Source organism: Lithobates pipiens, unplaced genomic scaffold (genome assembly GCF_037356315.1).
Source record: "Lithobates pipiens isolate NorthernLeopardFrog02 unplaced genomic scaffold, aLitPip1_a1.2 Scaffold_3, whole genome shotgun sequence".
NCBI lineage: Eukaryota > Metazoa > Chordata > Amphibia > Anura > Ranidae > Lithobates > Lithobates pipiens.
Genome location: NW_027507790.1, coordinates 17,748,695 through 17,770,285, shown reverse-complemented (window position 1 = coordinate 17,770,285; position 21,591 = coordinate 17,748,695). Strand labels below are relative to the sequence as shown.

At 45.1% G+C, this 21,591-nt stretch overlaps 1 protein-coding gene across 6 annotated transcripts in view; it reads left to right on the top strand.

Moving 5' to 3' along the window:
• The window catches only part of GIT2 (GIT ArfGAP 2), a 174,787-nt gene that overhangs the window by 91,270 nt on the left and 61,926 nt on the right, over nt 1-21,591 (top strand). For 4 of the 6 annotated variants that reach the window (XM_077461335.1, XM_077461334.1, XM_077461341.1 and 1 more), the window contains exons 16-18: nt 101-190; nt 10,472-10,554; nt 11,620-11,808. In XM_077461335.1, the coding sequence (XP_077317461.1) occupies nt 101-190; nt 10,472-10,554; nt 11,620-11,808 (362 nt within the window). The remainder of the gene's footprint in view (nt 1-100; nt 191-10,471; nt 10,555-11,619; nt 11,809-21,591) is intronic. The other 2 variants (XM_077461339.1, XM_077461336.1) reach the window with 1 other exon arrangement.

The following is a 21,591-nucleotide window of genomic DNA, read 5'->3' as shown; positions in this document are numbered from 1 at the left end:
CTGCATTCATAACTGTGGAAGTATCTGGTCCATATTCTCAAAGTGTTTTGACTGAAGTTTTGTTTTTGGGTGTCTCGAGTGTTTTTCTTTTTCCCTTCAGATTGGGAGGAGTGCTTTTGTGACCTCCTCTTCATCCCTGCCATCCTTCCCCTCCACGCTTTCCTGGTCAAGAGATGAAAGCACACGAAGGGTTAAGTACCTTCTAAGTTAGCTCTGCTCCTTGGAGACCTTGACTTTCTCCACGAGAGCTCTACATCTATCCTTTTTTGCCATTTTTGCTAACCGACCTCTTTTTTTTCTCTGCATGAAGCAACAATGCATCATTTTAACTTTCATTCACTGCTACCCATCCACACTCCACAGCCATGTAATGCTAGCAGCACAATGTTTTGTATAACTAAACCTCACATGAGAGTCTTGGCTCCACTCATTCACTTGCAATGGACAACTTAATTTATGCATTCAAACACTGCTGATCTATTGTGTGAATACTATGAACTTATAAATGACGCAAAGTGAGTTGGAAATTGGTTTCTCATTGTAGGCAACAGCTGAAAACATGTAGCGACCTATGGAATGAAGCCACCTAGGTTGAAGAATCTGAACCATAATAATCTCTTAAGCCGGCCATAGACTATTTGAATCTTAGTTCAGCAGAAACCAGCCGAAATTTGAAGAATGCATGGACAGGCTGAATGTACCCAAGTTGATAAATCAACTTGGGTACAACCAGCCTGACGGATTTTATGTGAGATTTTTTCTTAGCGGCTGTTATAGCAGAAAGTAATAATCGCTGTGTTCTCCTTGCCCGGGACCGCTCCCTACCAGGAGAACATGGAGTAGGAAATAAACTTGCGCCATCTATGGCCGGCCTTAGTTGTATAATGTTCTCCTTTTTGACATAAGGTCAAATGTATACGCATATCTTTTGATCTCATCAAACCTATTTTTGTTCAAGTGAAAGCTAAGTCAAAGATGTTTTGTGGCGCCAAACATCATGGAGAACAATGAATGTGTAAATGTTTTCACCCAATAGGAGTTGTTCATACCAGAAGTGATTGGAATAAGCAGGTCAGCTTCCGCCACTGCAAACCCATAGTAAGACTAATCAAAATCAGGCCAGTTCACAACACCCTGTTGCAGTTGGTGTGCGGAAAAAGTATGGAAGGCAAAACTTTTTCAACATATCTTGGTGCAATGCAATTGACCCCATTGCTCCATGCTGTGACACAGTTCTGACATTTCTATAAAGTTTGCTTAAAAAAAAATAAAACACTAAACGGTGTGTTATGGGATCCGTGCATTGGCAGCACTGTGATCATACCACACACCAGATGCTGCATTGTTCCACAGCTGATGCATTGAACGGCCCTTATTATTCTTTCTGACAGCAGTTTTAACACTAACCTTGCAATTAAATCAAGAACTGTTGGTTAATGTGCTGTTTTTGTCTCAATGTTTTGGCCCCACTGCCCCCTGCCCATAAAAATGTGACCGAGTGGTCATGAGAGGCCCATGTGTCCAAAGTCCATAAGTAATCCACTGTACACGCATTCTTAATCTGTTTTTAGTCAATTTCTCTATGCCACAGAAAAGAGCAAGGTATGGATATGTGTAAAGGTTTTACATGTTTTGTTGCTTAAAGAGGAAGTAAACCCTGATGAGTTTACTTCCTCTTTTTTTCCCTGCAAAGGTAAAGCATAATGGACTACTATGCATGGCATAGTAGCCCATTATGTGTCACTTACCTGACACAGGAGCCAGCGAAGTCGCGCTGTCCCCTGTAGTCCGCCGCATCCATCTTGCTGGTGGCGTCTCGCAGCTCCGCCGCTGTCATTCGGCGAAGCCGCGATGACGTCACTCCCGCGCATGCGCACGGGAGTCGACAAATGCGGCAGCTCCATTTTTGGAACTGCCGCGTTCAGTGCGCCTGCGTGCCGCTGTCTACGGCGCATGCGCCGTAGACAGCGGTGCCCGTTTTCGGGCAAATATCTCCTAAACCATATAGGTTTAGGAGATATTGCTTGGACCTACAGGTAAGCCTTAATCTAGGCTTACCTGTAGGTCAAAGTGGTTTGTAAGGGTTTACAACCACTTTAATTATGTGGATGTTGGCTTTTTAGACATTTACAAGTGATTGTAAAGTCAGAAGGATTTTATCTTAATGCATTCTATGCATTGATAAGCCTTCTGTGTGCAGCAGCCTCCCTAATACTTACCTGAGCCACATCTCTATCCAGCGATGTCCACAAGTGACTCAGACATTTAGGACTCTCCCTCCTGATTGCCTGAGACACAGCAGTGGTGCCATTGGCTCCTGCTGCCATCATTCAATCTGTTAGCCAATCAGGGGAGAGAGGGTTGGGGCTGAACCACAGCACCGAGTCTGAATGGATAGACGGTGCCCCCATAGCAAGCTGCTTACTGTGGGGGCACTTGACAGGACAGAGGGGCCAGGGACCCAAGAAGGAGGGTCTGGGCTGCTCTGTGCAAAACCCTTGCACAGAGCAAGTAATTATGACATGTTTGTTTTTGTAGGAAAAAAAATAGACTTTACAATAGAGCTGCACGATTAATCGTCAAGAATAGTGATCGTGATTTCACCTCCCCACCCCCTGTTACGATCTTGACAAAAGTGTTTCACGATTCTTGCTATATAAAGAATTCTCTCTGCTCTTCTGAAGCCACAGCCTTCAAAACAAAGGAAGAAAAATAACGGGCAGTCTGCCAAGAATCACAACATTCGCAGTGGAACTTGAGTATAAACATTGTAACGATTTGTCAAAGTACTAGACTTCGTGTGTGAGGAAAGTTTAAACACTTAGATGCGGTTCACACTGTGGCGACTTGTCTGGCAACTTAGCCGCCTGACAAGCCGCGCTCCGTTATGTACAATGGAACCGTTTTAATAGCAGTGACTCAAGTTGCTCTGACTTAAAAAAAAGGTTCCTGTACAACTTTGGGGGCGACTTGCATTGACTTCTGTACAAAAGTCGTTTTGCAAGTCGCCACTGCTGTTGTGTGCAGGTTGCCTGAGGCAGTCGCGCTGCAAGTTGTGCTGCCTCAGTGTGAACCTGCTCTAAACCTTTTCCTGACATTTGTTGGTTTCAAGTTGAAATCATTTTTTTTTTTTTGCCAGAAACATATATATTTTTTTAGTCGAGACATTGGAGAATAAAATTGTTGGTGTTGCAATATTTTATGTCACACTGTATTTGCTCAGCAGTCTTTCAAAAGCAATTTTTTGGTAAGAAATTACTGTAATAAAAAAAAAACTAACCACTAAAGTTAGCCCAATTTGTTTTGTATAATGTGAAAGATTTTACGTTGCGAGACTCGTGAGAGAATCGTCATCTTTTTAATCTAAACAAAAAAATTGCGATTCTTATTTTGGCCAGAATCGTGTACCTCTACTTTTCAATCACTTAAATTGTTGGGAGACAATGGCATTAAATTACATGATCCACTCTCAGCCAAATGGTATTGCCCACTAAGCTCGTTTTTGCTTTGTTTTGATAAAAAAAATACTCAACTTAGTAGATGCTTCCTAGGTTTGGCTAGCATATTGTGAAAAATCACGTTTACCTAGATCCTAAGCCAAAGTTATTGAACCATAAAAAAAGACCTTCGATCTACCAGTTAAGAGAAGTAAAGGTTTGTCTTTTTTTTTTAGGAATCCTTCTTACCTCTGTGGATGCAGCATCCGTCTGATGCTGCATCTGTCCCCCGGTGCCTCTGCACTGAGAACCAAGCGATCAAACACTGCCGATAGCTCAGTTTTCAGAGCTCCCCCGAGCAGAGAGTTGTAGACTCAGTCACAGCTCTCTGCTAGGCTCCCTCCTCACTTATTGGTGTGCTGGGCTGTGGTGGGGCAGCCGGCTCAGGCTCTCAGTGGCTAGCTGAGAGACTGAGCCAGGAGTCAGTCCAGGCACCTGGCAGATTCCGACTCCGCGGTCATGACGACGTGGTGCCTGGACTGACAGCAATGATGTCAGAAGAGAGTGGACTTCAGCCCGCTCTCAGCTGAAAATGGGTCACATGCATGCAAAACGAACTGTGTTCCTGTTATCCACAGAAGTACAGCCAAACTTTGTACAGCCAGCTTTGACTGGACTTCTCCTTTAACAGCACACCCTACTTTTTCTGCTCCCGCATAAGAGGTATGATTATCAAGTGGAGATACCTAATCCCACCCCACCCCCCCCAAAAGAAAAAAAACTAGACTGTGGCCAGGCTACGGACATTAAAATATTTATAATTTTAGCAAATGGTAAATGAGCTTTGGCGCAAGCCCTCACTAACTTCTGTAGCCTCAGGCACTATGAGGTAATTTCCTCTTTAAACTTAACAGCAGAAGTGCATTCACTTTCTGCTGCTTCCCACACCCCAGTAGACCATTGCCAGCCTTTTATCTTTAATGTTAACATACAGCAGGTGGTCTGAAAGGGGGAAGCAGAGTTTTTGAGATCCAATTTGCATACTTGATGTATTACTAGTGATTCTCGAGGATGAATTGCTTCACATTGGGGCACATTTATCAAGCAAATTGGCAAAACCGTTATGTGCAAATCAGACTGCCCCTCACTTAGCTAAGGCCGTGGAACAGTTTTTCTTTGCCACCCATACACCTGTAATTCTGGGCAGCGAACTGTGAGAGGTTTGCAGAGGTCTGAGATAGATCTATTACTGTAGCAGAAGATGCCTGCTTAATTTGTTTATTGTACAATACGAGACACGGCGCATCTTTATAGCCATGACAATAGGGTTATGCTGCCTCTTTCAGGTGATTGGACACTGACCATAAAGACACAGTCCCCTAAGCATAAGTTTAGTAATCTGATGCCCTCTCAGCTGATGGCAACTGCTGATTCAGCAAAGGTCTCTAAACATTCAACAGGCCATTTCTCGCAGATGCCAAAGAGGAATCCCAAATACTTTCTCCAGGTAGGGAGAAACTTGGATGCAGTCCCCCGTGCTAGGTATCCCCTGGAGGTCAGTGCATTCCATGCAGTGCTGACACCCTTCTATTATCTGGTATCTCCACTACCTCTAGGGCCCCTTCCTCCGGGACCTTTTTGTGTCATTCCAGGAATTCTCATATGCTATTGCAAGTTTACGGCATCAGCTTTCCGGAACACTTGCTGGCTTGGACCTCCTTGGTCGCAAATTAAAGTTTTCCACCTCTTCTTGTTAAACAAAGAAGGAACCATTAGTGAGGGAGGTAGTAGAATACTAGAATGTTTCGGTAAAAGGGGACACAGACGAATCTCAGGTGAGGAATCTACTGCTGAAGAACTCTGGGTCCGAGTTTATCTCGGACCTAAAAGGCCTTTTTGAGCTTTGCTGCAGAAGTTGTTCAAACAAATTTAAAGTTGCCACTTCCTGATGTTGCAGGATTAGGATTATGGCATCTGCCACAAAAGCCCTAATCCTTTTCTGTACATCCACATTTAAAGGGTTGCTTTGTATGTTGACTGGTCTCACCCTGGCAGAATTTTCCTTTTCCCAAATAGATTTGCTCAGCAATACCCCTGGAGAATTCACTAAGAAATTGAGTATGCCTTTGGTGGATTCAGCAGCTTTCTTTTCTTAACTAGATCCTCATGGACAAGGTCCCGATTTATAAGGATGCCTCAGACAAATGTTTGAAGGCTTTACTCAAAGTCTCTCTTGCTCTGGTGGGAGTAGCTTCACAACTGGTTTATTGCCACTGTAGGCATATGTTAAAGCTTTGAAATCTGGGCTTGTCGCTTGTCCACAGAGCAAGATCCTACTAGTAGAGATACCAAATACAAGAGAAACCTGGAAGGGTTTCCAGTAGATGCCTTGAAGGACTGCATACAACAACTTTCTCGTCTAGTAGTCTTATCCATAAACATGCACAGGATCTTCTACAGCGTTGGTCAGTGGAATTGCCCTGCATAAAACATGTGGAACGTTTACCGTTTTGAGAGGAATGTACATTTTGGTCCTGCTTTGGATGATTACATACAGAAGGCGACTGTGGGCAAGAGTACTCCGTTACCGCTTGAAAAAGAAGGCTAAGCCTACGGTTCAAAAACCTGCCATTCCGTCTGTTTCAAAAAAACATTATTTTTGCCAATCTCAGGCCTTGAGCTCTGAGCCCAAACCTCAGTTTCACAAGAATTCTTGAAATCCAAGGCTGGGTTTGCATTCTCTTCACAATGAAGGGGCTTCCCACTTGGTCATGCAGATGCCAGCTTTATGAGCTAGGGTTGAGTTCTGAACAATCTCTTGGCCCAGTGAACTTGGTCACCGCATCATTGCCCTTCTTCAACATCCTGGATTTAAGTGCAGTTCACCTTGCCTTTCTGTAATTGTCCAGTCCGATGATGCCACTGCTGTGGTGTACATAAATCATCAAGTAGCCATTAGAAGTCGGGCTGTGCAGAAGGAAGTGTATTTCATACTGTGTTGGGTGGAACTTCATGTTCCTAATCTGTCTGCTGTCCACATTCCAGGTGTGTAAAACTGGCAGGCAGATTTTCTCAGCTGTCAACAACGGTCTCTGGGTGTGGGCTCTTCACCCAGGGGTGTTTACGGAACTTGATGGTACGGCACCCCAGATGTGCATCTTCTGGTGTCCAGGTGCAGTGCAAAGCTGGAGAGGTTCAGCTCCAGGATCAGGGATTCTCAAGTGCTTGCAGTGGAGCTCTGGTGACATTGTGGACCAGTTCTCCCTAATTTATGCCTTTCCACTTTTTAAGGCTTATACCTTGTCTGCTTTGTAGGATTCGAATGGAAGGTATTTTGGTGATTCTGATTGCTCTGGCCTGGCCCAGGAGAACTTTGTACACTTGACATTTAACATGTCGGCAGAGGACCCTTTTGAGCCTTCCGAATCGACCCAACCCTCTGTTGCAAAGTCCAATCTTCCATCCTTCTTCACGTTTGCTTGCCTAAACGGCATGGCTGTTAAAGCCAAGGTTTTGAAAGGCAAGTGAGTGTCTGTTTAGGCCATTCTTGCCCTACTGAAGGCTAAGAAGGTGACTTGAGGAAGATTTTTAGCAGGAGTTGGACTTTTTATATTGCTTGGTGTGAGGCTAGGGAATTTCATCCTTTGTGTTTCTCCAACTTAGTTGATCTGGGCCTGGCCTTGAGTGCAATCTGTCATCAGATTTTGGCTTTGGCAGTCCTTAAGAGACTGTTTTATTTTTTTCCCACAATCCATTAGTGTATGCCCTTGTGTAAGGCATAACATAGTCTTGCACTAATCAGGGCTCTGTGTGACCTCAGCTTGGTACTATTGCAGAAATCTGTGCTCGAATCATCCAAAATATTCCTTTAGACTTTCTGACTCGGAAGGTTATTTTTTCTGATTGCAATTACTTTGGCTCACATAGTGTCAGAATCTGCTGCTCTTTCACGAAAAGAACCATTCCTGGTTCTCTACCATGACAAGGTAGTTCTATGGCTTCAGCCGTTTGTTCCATTCCAGCCAGGACATTGCGTTGCCCTCTTTTGCCCTCTTGTCCTACGCTGCTGCAGATGTTGGGACAGGGTCTTCACACTTTGGATGTGGTTCCTGCTATCACGTTTTACCTGAAGACATGCTGCAATTCATCAGTTAAATTCCCCCTTTGTGCTTCCTGAAGGCCCAAGGAAACGTGTTGTGCTGTTTCCAGGTCTATTATTTCTCAATGGATCTGTCAGCTTATTTCTTAATCTTATGTTCTAAAGGGCAAAGTTACACCTTTTTTCAGTGACTGGAGCGTGGGTGCTTCCTGGACTATTCGTCATCAGTACAAGTTTGTAAAGCTTCTACCTGATCTTCGGTGCATAGTTATACAATGTCTTAACAAGTGAATGTTGGAGCTGCTGAGGACACAACCTTTAGTCATTGTGTGTTACAGGCTGCTATGTGAGATTCTAATATTTTCTGATTTTGGTTCTTTGTGCCCCTTTGTCTTGTCTTGTTGCTGTACCACCCACCCACATTCAGTGCTTTTGGACATCCCTATTGTCATGGATATAAAGATGCTCTCTGTCCTGTGATGTACAATAAAGAAAATAGATTTTTGGTTTACCTGTAAAATACTTTTCTTGGAGTACATCATGGGACACAATGATCCTGTCCCTATTGCTCTTTGATTCATGTCCTGCATTTCACAGAGGGGTTATGCATAGAAAGGGACTTTGGTTTATTTATTTATGTTTTCAGTGTCCAATCACTTTAAGCTGGCAGCACAATCCTATTGTCATAGATATGAAGATGCTCCATGTCCAGTTATGTACATTTAAAGTGATAATGGCTCATGCTTTAAAAAAAAAAAAAAAAAAAAAAAAAAAACATGTTCTACTTAACTTCTTTGTGCAATGGTTTTGCACAGAGCAGCCCCGATCCTCCTTTTCTTAGATCCCCCACTGGTGCTCCCGGCCAATCCAACAAAAGTCCACACACCGCTCCAGCACTCAAATAGTCTGCAAACCCTTGCAGGCCCTTTCCCCCGGATCCCCACCCTTCGATAGCATATATAAGGATCCTTCTTTCGTATAGCTCCTGGCCCCTCCCCCTTGCTGGATGCCCCCAGTGCAAGCTGCTTGCTGTGGGGGCACTTGTGCGTGATCACTTCTGAGCCACCTCTGTGTATCCATAAGAGACACGGGTGCAGCCTTGCTCTGCCCCAGCTTCCTTCTCACTGTTTTTTTTTTTTTTTTGTGGAAATTGTGGGTAGCTAATCCCAAAGCTATCTTTATGAATGGTTTAATATTCAGTTTTAAAAGCCTGCCTAATAGCATTTCCCTTTTTGGCTGGTGTAGTGTATTCATTTTTTTTAACATTTGCCTGTACATCTGTACAGCACTGTGAGAACAAAGTCAAACTTAGTTGAACCTTTGAAATCTAGAGGTGGATTCTGATCTGGTCGGTGGCATTAGCAACTGTGATGTCAGCTCATTCTCTAGTGAAAGTTAGCAGCTATTAATATGCAAGCTGCCGACTCTTACAATGGAGGGCTGAATGTGTCACTGGCCTGCTGCCACTATTGATAGAGGAACAGTCAGAAGAAGAACAAAAAAAACAATCTTTTTTTTAAGGTAAGTGTATTTTACATAAGGCTTGTCTGTGTTCTAGAGCAGATATGTTTTGGCAGTACAATATACTTTTTATTTGTTCCTGAATGGAAGATGAATAAAGTAAGGGTGTGGCTGTTTTGACTAAAATGGTCATTTAGCTATTTAAAAATAATGGTCCCTTCTTTTCTGCTTATTAGCTTAAGAAAGGACCTCAGCCTTTATTATTGGCTGTATTACCTCAGTAACATTCAGTTCAATTACCGTATATACTCGAGTATAAGCCGAGATTTTCAGCCTCTTTTTTGAGGCTGAAAGTGCCCCCCTCGGCTTATACTCGAGTCATCGCTGTCTGCCCGCTCGATCAGCGTGTCGAGCAGACAGACAGCGGCCATTCTATCATTCAAAAGCCGCGCCTCCGGCTCCGCCTTCGCCTGTGATAGGCGGAACACTGAATTTCCCAGCAGCCTGTGTTCCGCCTATCACGGACATCGTATCATCCTCGTACTACGGACGAGGATGATACGATGTACGTGATAGGCGGAACACAGGCTGCTGGGAAATTCAGTGTTCCGCCTATCACAGGCGAAGGCGGCGGCGCAGCTTTTGAATTTTACAATGGCCGCCGAGGCGCCGACGAAGAGGGCACGGGACGGAGGCAAGGCAAGGCACGGCACGGGACGGGACGGGAAGGAGGCAAGGCACGGCGGCGAGGCACGGAGGCAAGGAGGCAAGGCACGGGACGGAGGCTCTGGACAAAGGCTCGGGACACAGGTAGGCTGGACACACACACACACACACACACACACACACACACACACACACACACACACACACGGATGGATACACACACACACACAGGGATGGATGGATGGATGGAGACACACACACACAGGGATGGATGGATGGATGGATGGAGACACACACACACAGGGATGGATGGATGGATGGACACACACACACACACAGGGATGGATGGACGGACACACAGGGATGGACGGACACACAGGGATGGACGGACACACAGGGATGGACGGACACACAGGGATGGACGGACACACAGGGATGGACGGACACACACACAGGGATGGACAGGCATGTCTTACCCTCGGCTTATACACGAGTCAATAAGTTTGCCAGTTTTTTTGGGGGTAAATTGGGGGCCTCGGCTTATATTCGGGTCGGCCTATACTCGAGTATATACGGTATCTGCATAATCTCTTATACTTATAAAACATTGAGTCTAATATTTAGCCTGCCATATTAATAATAATTGTTTAGACAAGAGTAATGCCATAAATTTGCTGTCTTTGACAGTTTTACTATTGTTTTTTACAGTGGTGTGTGTTTGTTTTTGTTTTTTGTGATTCTATTATGTTGTAACTCGCATACAATAACAATTTGTGCAAATGTAAAGATAAATGTCTACTCGCTTTAGGGATCAAAAGTAGAAAAACAGACAAGTGTGCCAGAAAGTGACTATGATAATACCATCCATGATACAGAGCTTGAGGAAACGAGGTAAGTTCTAAAAATTATAGTTGGTTGCTTTCTATTTTCATGTTCATGTACATCCGTACATTGTGAACCACACATAAGACTCTCAGCTGCTGATATTGTTTATAGTACCCTTTTCATCAGGCGCTATCCACTGCAGCACTTTTGAGAATGTAAATACAACCTTTTGACAAGACAGTCAAAATGCCTAGATAAACTGTTTTACTTGCGGAAAGTTAATAGTGCCAGTAGTTTTGCTTGTCTGAAATGGTTGCTTTAAAACTGAGGTAAATTCCTCTTTTAAACTTGTACCTGCAGGTAGGCCTATAATAAGGCATATCTGTAGTTACGCTTATAATAAGGCATACCTGTAGGTACAGTGAATATTTGCTAAACTTGCAATATTTAGGATATACTTACAAGCGATGCTGCCGGTGTCCTCACCAGCGCATGCACTCTGAAGGGATGGCATCCCCGTTCCCAGGTCGTGAGCTCACTGCAGGCCCAGCCGTTCATACAGCCAGAGCCCGTGAACCTGGAAGGAAGACTGGGTGAAGATGGCAACACTGGGGATGCGTGACAGTGATGCGCAGGAGGGATCCGCTTTACAGGCAAGTCTGTCATAATTTGCTAGTATGCGGTGCATACTAGTAGATTATGACTTAATCCTGCAGGGGGCCCATTTTATTTTTACTTTAGTGGTGGTTTACTACCGCTTTAAAGTTTACGTTCACCCTAGAGTTTTACTGTATGTACATTCAAATACAATATAACAAATGTGCTTTGATAAAAGCATAGCACCATATTTGACATCTGTCCATGCTCTAGTTGTCAAGCAACCGGTATTTAAAATTGTTGGCATCAAATTTGCATCATGTCTTTGTCAGCATCAAGGTACAGAGGAAACCATGCGTTGCATAGTGTTGCTGCTACATGGCCGTCAAGTTGCAACACTCATTTCTGGACAACCCGAGTGCAGACAGAAGTCGAACTTGGTGCCATGCATTCATCTGCACTCTGCAGGGATATGGAAATACTGACATAAACTGTATTGGTGTATACTAACACAAATTTTTGCTTTCTGTACAGTTCAAGTAGAAAAGGAAGGCAGCGAAGTATACCATGGCATGGAGAAGGTTCAATTCCTGAAATGGAAGATCCTGATGTTGATGCTAGTGCAACTCTCCCCAGCACTGAAGATGTCATAAGGAAAACTGAGCAGATCACAAAGAACATTCAAGAACTTCTGAGAGCAGCACAAGAAAACAAGCATGACAGGTAATCAACTAGGATATTTGTCTTAGAAAAGGAATATTTGTTCAGGAAACGGGAATGGACTTGTAATTTTAAAATAAATATGCAGTCAGACTCTTAACTGATTACATATGTAAACTAAGCATTGTAGCGCCTTCAAAACCAGCTGTCCCTGACTTCAAGCACTGTAAATAAATTCTGTATGAAACCTCTAAGACGAACAGACTTAGATTGAAGTCTTTCCCATGCTGCCCTTCCAGCCTCGCTTAGGCAATTGTTATGACAGTCGGTAAATAGGGGCTGTCACAAGATTGTGTTGATTAGCTCCATTGAGGCTATGCGTTTACAGGACTGCCATGACTCGGCATATAAAACTCTTAGTAGAATCCAAGATGGCCGTGTCCACAATGCTGTGACAAAGCTATGCAGTGTTCATTTGAGGTTACACAATACTGTCCTCCGGGTATTTATATACAGCAGTTATTGGAAAGAAGGGAAAATGCCTGAGGCTGCTCCAAACATGACCCTCAGCACTGAAAAGTCAAGGACTATCTTGGTACCCAAGTATTAAACCAATTAAATTTTTTGTTTTTTTACAGTTTATTAAAGAACAGACATGGTTAAAATAATGAAAACGGATGATAAATAAACCCCAATGAAGGGGAGCTGAGATGTGTATTCTGACGAGATCCTCTACATGTTTTGCGGTTACCACTGCTTCTTCAGGGGGAGTCGGTCAAAAACATCTACAAGAGTAAATGCATTCTCATAGTTATAAGGTTATAAACAAGTTATGATGGTTGATAGATTTGACTATATCACACACTTAGGATACAGTACATAGTAGATTAATATTGGACAATCTATAGAATCCTATATTGCTTACCAATGACGGCCCTGAAAGCACCACGCAGTACTAAGGGTACTAAAAAGGGTAATCCCCACCCTGAGGCGGTCACGGAAGACACTATAAGTGCAAAAGCTATAATTGAAAAGTACAAAAAGGGAACAATGGGCCCATGTTATCTGTGGACACAAACGAGAAGGGATTGTACAAGGAGGGGGAGAAAAGGGGAAGGGGGGAAAAAGGAGGGATTTGGGGGAGAAGGGGGGGGGGGGAGGCAACATGAAGGGGAAGGGAGCCGAGAATGGAAAAAATTAAACCAAAAAGAGAAAATCCAACAAAGAAAATAACCATACACCAAGAAGGTCACAACACACGTGTCCAAAACGGAGAACACTGACCCACCTGGTCAATCACGTGTACCCTTTGTAAATACCGGGGGGTAATATGCAGGTAGAAGAAGGCAGTATGTCTCAAAGATATGATACAGGCTTTGGCAGCGTATCGACGGCAATACTGGGAATAATCCAGATGGTCGGTGTTCTTCTATTTGGGAATGCGACGTCCTTGGTGTATGGTTACTTTCTTTGTTGTATTTTTTCTTTTTTTTGTTTACTTTTTTCCATTCTCCAGTCCCTTCCCCTTTCATTCATGTTGTCTCCCTTTCCTCCCCCCCTCCCCCCTGTTTTTCCCTCCCCTTCCTTTCCTTTCCCTCCCCTTCCTTTCCCTCTCCTCCCCTCTCTTCTCCCTTCCCCTCTCCTCCCCTCTCCTCCCCTCCCCTCTCCTCCCCTCTCCTCCCCTCTCCTCCCCTCTCCTCCCCTCTCCTCCCCTCTCCTCCCCTCTCCTCCCCTCTCCTCCCCTCTCCTCCCTCTCTTCCCTCTCTTCCCTCTCTTCCCTCTCTTCCCTCTCTTCCCTCTCTTCCCTCTCTTCCCTCTCTTCCCTCTCTTCCCTCTCTTCCCTCTCCTCCCCTCTCTCCCCTCCCCCCCTCTTTTCTACAATCCCTTCTTGTTTTTGTGTTGTGTCCACAGATAACAACATGGACCCATTGTTACCTTATTGTACTTTTCCATTATAGCTTTTGCACTTATAGTGTCTGCCCCATGGGGATTACCCTCTTTGGGTGCCTCTTTTGGTACTGCGTGGTGCTTCCAGGGCCATCATTGGTAAGCAATATACGATTCTATAGATTGTCCAATATAAATCTACTATGTACTCTATTCTAAGTGTGTGATATATTTAATTCTATCAACCACCAAAACTTATTTATAACTATGAGATTGCATATTTAGATATTTTTGACTCCCTACTCCTGCAGAAGCGGTGGTAATCGCAAAACATGTAGAGGATCTCGTCAGGATACACATCTCAGCCCCCATTATTGGGGTTTATTTGTTTATCATATGTTTTCTTTTTTTTCACATTTGAAAAGGTTTTTATTCAAAAATGTAGTCAATACAGGAGAAAGTACAGGCGTGTAACACAGAAAATGCACAAAAAGAAAAAGTTGGACATAGACATTGGAGACCAAACATTCGCATAAAATACCAACAGTAAAGTGTAAAACTGCCCCCATCTTTTGGCCCGGAGCCATATCTATGCGCAGATTGGTTACAGAAAACAACGCCAAACAGCACTTGAAAAGTGATACTACCAAGCTGCGGGCAACAACTGTACTTCCTGGGAAAGTGGAAATGCAGAGGGTAAAGAAGAAAGAAATAAATGGTAGAAAGAGAGAGTGGAAAGAAGAGAACCATATGCATAGTGTAAGATTGTTCATTGCATAGGAGCATCATCTAGTAACCTATGAAAGGTGGCATGTAGGTCGATTCCCTCGACCAGTCAGTTTTGGCAATTCATATGCATTCCTCTGGCGAACAAGTCACCCAACCAGAAACCTATATTCTTGAGAGTACCGGTACTCGAACCAGGGAGACCAGGTTTTGTGGTATCGTGCTACAGTTTCCTCTGATTGTGCCTTAGTATCTTCCAGTTCACATATATGGGACACCTTTAACAACCACTCCTTCAGAGAAGGGGTGTGCGTGGTTTTCCAATATAGAGGTATAAGCGACCTAGCCGCATTTAATAGATGCCTTGATAAGGAATTCGCGTGCTTTTTCAGAGAAAAATCAGAAATGTTAAGAAGACAACAAGCAGCGTCTAAGGTAATGACGGTCTCCGTGATTCGATGCACCAGCCTCTTAACATCATCCCAAAATGTACTTATTTTGTCACAACTCCACCATACATGAAGCATAGTACCCCTTTCCTGCAGACAACGCCAACACATATCACTGGATTGGGGGTACCATTTATGAGTCTTGTCAGGTGTGACATACCAACGGGTAAGTACTTTATACGCAGTTTCCTGCAGTCTTGTACTGATAGAGCATTTGTGGGCTAATATACAGGCCTTCTCCCATTGAGCGTCTGAAAAATCTATTTCTAAATCTGCCGACCATCTCTCTCTAAACCTATCTCTCGTCCCCGTCGCCAGGTTTTGCAACCAATCGTATGCTGTAGATGTAGTTTTTGATACCTGTTCCCCTTTAAGGCACACCGACTCCAACTCTGTAAGTTCTCTAATAAAATGTTCCCTGCGTGGTGGTTTGTTAACGAAGGATCGTATTTGAAAATACGCCCATAGGGGCAGAGAGGGGATGTCATTATTCGACTTCAACCTCGCGAAGTCCTTCATCACCCCCTTTTCAAAGCAGTGCGTAGCTAAAAGTGGAAGTCGTTTGTCGGTAGGCCTTAGTGTTTGATTCCCCAGTCCTGGAGCAAAGTCAGGGTTATGTTGTAACGGAGTAAGCGGGCCTCTAGGGGAGGAGAGCATGTTTTGCTTGGACAGCTGATGAAAAATTTCAAGGGTGGTCCCTATTAAAGGGTGTTTCGTCAGTGCCGGAGGGTATGTGGCTTTCGGAATCCACGGGGAGAAAGGCAGGGGTACCGGGAGTGAGTCCCTCTCTAGCGTCACCCAGTCCTTTATTGCAGCATGACAATGCCAGTCCACAATTCTCGCAATATGGGAAGCTCGGTAGTAGTTCCGAAAATTAGGTATTCCCAGTCCCCCCAAACTCTTGGGTTTCATTAGTAAAGAGAATTTAATACGGGGCGTTTTATGGGCCCATATAAATCTCAGCAATATGGCCTGGAGAGATCTAAAAAAACTTTGCGGGATCCTAATGGGTAAGGCTCGAATTAGGTATAATACCCTAGGCAGGACATTCATTTTGCATGTGGCCGTTCTTCCAAACCAGGAAATAGGCTTAGTATGCCAGTGTTGTAAATCTCTGTCAATGGTCTTAAGTAGAGGTGTGAAGTTACGGGCGAAAACGGAGTCTATCTTGGGTGTTAGCCACACTCCTAAATATTTAATGGCATGTGACACCCACTTGAAAGAGAGCTATTCTCCATCGAACTGTGCAATATTGGGGCTGGCAGAGTAATGTTCATCGCCTCCGACTTAGAGTAATTAATCTTGAGATTAGAGATGTACCCGTAGACCGAAAATTCCTTCACAAGTGATGGTATAGACATGTGCGGATCAGTAATGAAAAACAGGAGATCATCGGCATAAGCCCCCACTTTGAACTCCCTTCCTTCCACCCTGAAGCCCCGCACTGAGCTGTTAGCCAAGACTCTCCTAATAAAGGGTTCCAGGGAGATAATAAACAACAGAGGAGACAGGGGGCAACCCTGTCTCGTGCCATTCCTCATGTCTACCCTGTCCGATAAAGCACCATTGATTTTAAGTTTAGCTGAAGGATTCTGATACAGGGCTGTTATCCAGCTCATCAAACCAGGTCCCAGCCCTATGTGTCTACATGACTCAAACATGTAGTCCCAGGCTACTCTATCGAAGGCCTTCTCCGCGTCGGTAGACAGGAGAAGGCCCTCGATGTTTCGCACATGGGCAGCGTGTATCAAATCCAAGGCCTTGGTGACATTGTCCCTAGCTTCTCTACCTGGCATAAAGCCAACCTGGCTCGGTCCAATCAGTTTACAGAGGAAGGGGGACAATCTCGTTGCAATTATTTTCGCCAATATCTTAACATCTAAGTTCAACAATGAGATTGGTCTATAACTCGCGCAGTGTGTAGGGTCCTTGTCCGGTCTTGGGATGACTGCAATGTGCGCAGACAAAAATTCAGGAGGGACCCTCCCACCTTTCGTCAAGGAGTTTAGCGCCGAATGTAAATGTGGGGTCAGGGTGTCTATAAATGTCTTATAATAAATGGCTGTGTAGCCATCAGGCCCAGGGCTTTTACCCGTTTTAAGTCCTTTAATAGCTAATCTGATTTCTTCCTGGTCTATAGGGGCATCCAGTATCTCCGAATCCTCCTTTGCAAGTGAAGGTAGACCCGATCCCTCCAAGTAGTCCCGTATGTTTTGAAGTCTCCCATTACCCATGTCAGGGGGCCTATGTTGTGGCGGGAGGTTATAGAGTTTCGTATAGAACTCATGAAAATGTTGGGCTATAGCATCAGTCGTTCTGTCTAAACGTCCCTCCTGATTCCGAATTCCCGGGATGTCTGTCTTGGTGGTGAGGTCTCTCAATGCCCTGGCAAGTAGGCGGCCCGCTTTATCCCCCTGTCCATAATACATCTTCTTCCGCAGAAATAAGTCTCCTGGTCTGCAAGTCCAACGTCTGTCGGAGGGCCAACCCGGGCCTCAAGAAGCTCCTTCGCTGACCTCTCCGACAGAGATTGTTTGTGAAGAGATTCTAAACGTCGAATCGTGTGGGTAAGTCTGCTTATATCTTTCTCCCTATCTCTTTTCCTTTGTGCCCCTAATGACATCAGTAACCCCCTGACCGTACATTTGTGGGCCTCCCAGATCGAAAAGGGGTCCATACCTGGGGTCACATTGTGCTCAAAAAATTCCTTCAGGGACGATTCAATTTTGGGAAACAAAGATGGGTCAGTCAATAGGGAGGAATTCAGCCTCCACATAGGTGTCTTTTTAGGAGTATCAGAATAATTGAGGCTAATAGAAATTGGAGCGTGATCGGAAAGAGATTGAATTCCTATATGTGATTGTTGCACCGTGTGTAGGTCTCTTTGGGTAATAAATAAATAGTCAATCCTAGAGTGACGGTCGTGAGGAATCGAGTAAAACGTAAAGTCTTTGTCGGATGGATGTAAATAACGCCAGGTGTCCACTAAGTCCAGGGAGTGGAGAAGAAGTTTAATGGGCCTCAAGGTATGGAAGGAAACCGCTGTCTTCCCTGTGGACGTATCTAAGAGAGGTTCCAGCGGGATATTGAAGTCACCCCCTAAAAGCAAGCAGCCCGCCCCAAACTCTTCAAGCTGTCGCACCAGCGTTCTGCAGAACGTCAAGTGCGAGGTGTTGGGGAAATATACATTGGCAAGCGTCGTAGGAACCCCTCCGAGGGTACCCTTAAGGAAAATAAACCTCCCCTCTGGATCCACCTTTTTGTCTGTGAGTTCAAAGGAGGCTCCTCTACTTAGTAAAATGGAGACCCCCCTGGATTTGGAGGTATCATTAGTTGCGTGGTGTGCATCTGTGAAGTAGGAGTCGGTGAGCCTAGGGACCTGACCAGTTTTGAAATGTGTCTCCTGCAGGAAGACAATTTGCGGTTTACCTTTTTTCAGTTCCCGGAGCAGGGTAGAACGCCTCTCCGGTATATTCAAGCCTTTCACGTTGTGAGACACTAGCGTCGGCGACGTGCCAAGAGCTGAGTAAGCCATCTGTAGGGACAGAGAGAAATGGTAGGCTTTGCCCACAGTCACCACCTGCAAGACTCAAAGATTATGTTGAAACACTCCTACTATATCTATTTTACAGCGGCCAAGAGAGGCAAGAGAGAGCTACAGAGAGGGAAATAAGGACAGAAATAGAAAAGTCAAAGTGAGGTGAAGAGTTAGAGGTAACGACCCCCGTCGGCCGGTAAGTCGGCCAGGTAGGTCAAAAATCCGGTACCCGGGAGGGGAGAAGAATCCCCGCCCAGCCACCGGGCCACGTGTGGGAACAAGGGAGACACGTAGCCTCAATGGCAACCGTTGTCAGATGCAAATAAACAGTAACGGTGTGGTATACTAATAACATGTAGAAGGAAGCCAAGCCTTGGCCCCCTGTAGCTGGTATATCAAGCGTATAAACATCTCTGCCGTAAAAAAAAAGGAGATAAAAATATATATAAATTGAACGAGTAGAACAAACAAACAAGCATAAAGAGAAACTCAGCACAAAGCAGTGACCCGATAAAAATGAAAGTCGGATGCCAAGAGGTGCAGCCGGACAGGGAGGGGAAGCCAGCTCGTTCCCCCCCCCAAACCGCCCCCCCCGTGTAGCATCCCCAAGCATGTGCCTCAGGGGCGAACCCCCCTCCATCCCCCAAGTCCTAAAAGCCTCACCCACGTGCGAGTAGTAAGTGTACGTCCATGGCCAGACTGCAACAATGTGTCAGCTGACTTAAGATCCCCATTGTTCAAGAGCAAATCCCACCAACCACCTATCTAGAACTCCCTTAGTTCATGTGGGATTCTCAGCCTTCCTTCCATAGCAGCGGGGTTGGATAGCTAGGGAAGCCCGACCCAGAGAGCCTTGAATACAAACCTAGAGCATGGGGGAAAAAAGCCCCTGGGTAAGTTCCCAAAATCAGAAAAGTCATAGTGCCTTAGTGGTACCAAGCTCCGGTGAAATCTGTAGTCGGGATCAAAAGGTCTCAGGGGAATCGCTTAAAACAAAAACAAATGTGCCCAGGAAATATATGGTGAGGGCGGACCACAACAAGGGGGGGACACGATCACAGGGGACCGTAGTGCCAACCGTTAATCATCTGGTGGTGGTCTAGAAGAATGTGCTCTGCTGCGTGGTGTCCCTGCGCCCGGACCATCCTGCCAGGCTGGACGCTGCTTTTTGGCGAGGCGCTTGTCAGGTGTAGTTAGAGGAGAGTGGGGTGGGCTCCTCTCTCTAGGCGGTAGGGAGAACTCCTGATACCAGTCCGGGAGATCCACAGGGTCAAGGTGTAGAGCATTGCAAAACTCTGGGAGGTCGCTCGGAGTGCGGAGCAGGTATTGCTTGCCATTGTGTGTCACTGAGAGAGCAAAAGGGAAACGCCAGGTATAGCGGAGATCTCTCGCTCTGAGTGCATCTAGTAAAGGGCGCAAGGCTCTGCGGTTTTTCAAAGTTATCTGCGAGAGATCCTGGAACAGTTTAATGTTCTCACCGTTAAACACGATGTGGTCATTCCTGCGCGCCTTAAACATAATCTCTTCCTTTAACGAAAAGTTCTGCAAGCAGCATATAATATCGCGAGGTGGTAGAGCATCGGGTCCTCTAGCTCGGAGGGCTCTGTGAGCCCTGACGAATTCGATGGCTGAATCCTCGGGTCGTTCTAGCACGCTGTTAAAGACCCTCTGGAGGGCAGGCATAATCTGGTCAGCAGTCACCGTTTCCGGCACTCCACGGACCCTAATATTGTTCCGTCTCCCCCTATTATCAAGGTCCTCCATGTGTCTATTTAGGTCAATAAAGTGTTGAGCGTGTGAAGAGGTAACTGTATCCAGTCTGAGTATTGCTCTATCTCGGAGCTTCCCCGCAGTGTCCGCCGCGGCCATCTTTTCTGTTAGAACCAGCAGATTGGTTTTTAGGTCCGTTATGGCCGCAGAAAAGGATGCCTTGATGTCGGCAGCGAAGCCGGACATGTCTGCATATGTGAGGGGGTGATCGGGACGAGCAGGTCTCCTACCGTGGTCCTCTGAGGCCGACTGAGAGTCCTCACTAAGATCCCCGTCCTCGTGCGACGGCGCCATCTTGCCACCCTCCTGGGCCCGCTGAGCTGCTGTTTGTTTCTGGAAGATCTCCGAAATGGATCCTCCCGCAGACACCGCCGTGGATCTGCGGGATCGTGTGTGCTGAGACCCGCGGAACTGCTTGTTCATCCTCGCTAGGCTTTCGGCAGAGAGGTGCTAAGGGCCTCGGGCTTGACGGAGCTCCTCGTTCAGGCTGCCATCTCCGCCGCGCGCCAAGCCACGCCCCTTATCATATGTTTTCATTACTGCGCATGGTTTTTAATGCACACTGTATGTACTTATGTGCCAACTGTTTTTAACAATGTCTGTCTGTTCTTTATTAAACTGTAAAAAAATATATTTTAAATTGGTTTAATCCTTGGGTACCAAGATAGTCCTTGACTTTTCAGTGCTTAGGGGCATGTTTGGAGCAGCCCCAGGCACTTCCCCTTCTTTCCAATATTTAAGGATAATGTTATCTATTTATTTACTATATACAGCGGTTGATATTATGGAACAAGCACTAGTTAAATTATTGCTGTCACTGTTTAAGCCCGATTGAAATTTCAATTTAATTTGGCTATATACATTCCAGGTGCTTAATACTGTGTGGAAAATCTTCCATTTTATTTTCTTTAAAAATCAAACCAATTTTGATTACAAAAACCTATTCCCTAAGCCAGCATGCTACAGAGTGGGGCCCTTACTCTCTGTGGGAAGCGGTTCTCTGTTTTCAGTGGTTGGATATGCCTTCTGCCGAGTCACAACCAGACCACTCACACAGGAAGCACAAACATTGTGTCAGACATCTGCAATGAGATTGCCATTTCTCCACAGGGAGCAAGAGTCCCACTCTGCAGCATTCTAATGGGACAAGCTTCCCTACTGAGGCTTCTTTAAAAAGTAAAACTGTGAGGCATTAAACACCTTTTGTTTTGTTGTACCTTGAATCTCTTTAGCAAATTTAGCCCGAAGGTTTAGGCCTCATGCACACTGGACATTTTTTACAGCTGCTGTTTTTGGCTTCAGACATTTTTTTCTGCAACCAGTAAACTCCTCAGCATGTTATCCTATGTGTCCACGCACACATAGGCAGTTATCAGCTTTTTTGGCAGGGGTGTGGCTTTAAGAGGAGGTTTCCAGCTGTAAAAACCCCATAAGTGGTCAATATGGGAGTATAGTTGTGCTAAATAAAAATCTAAA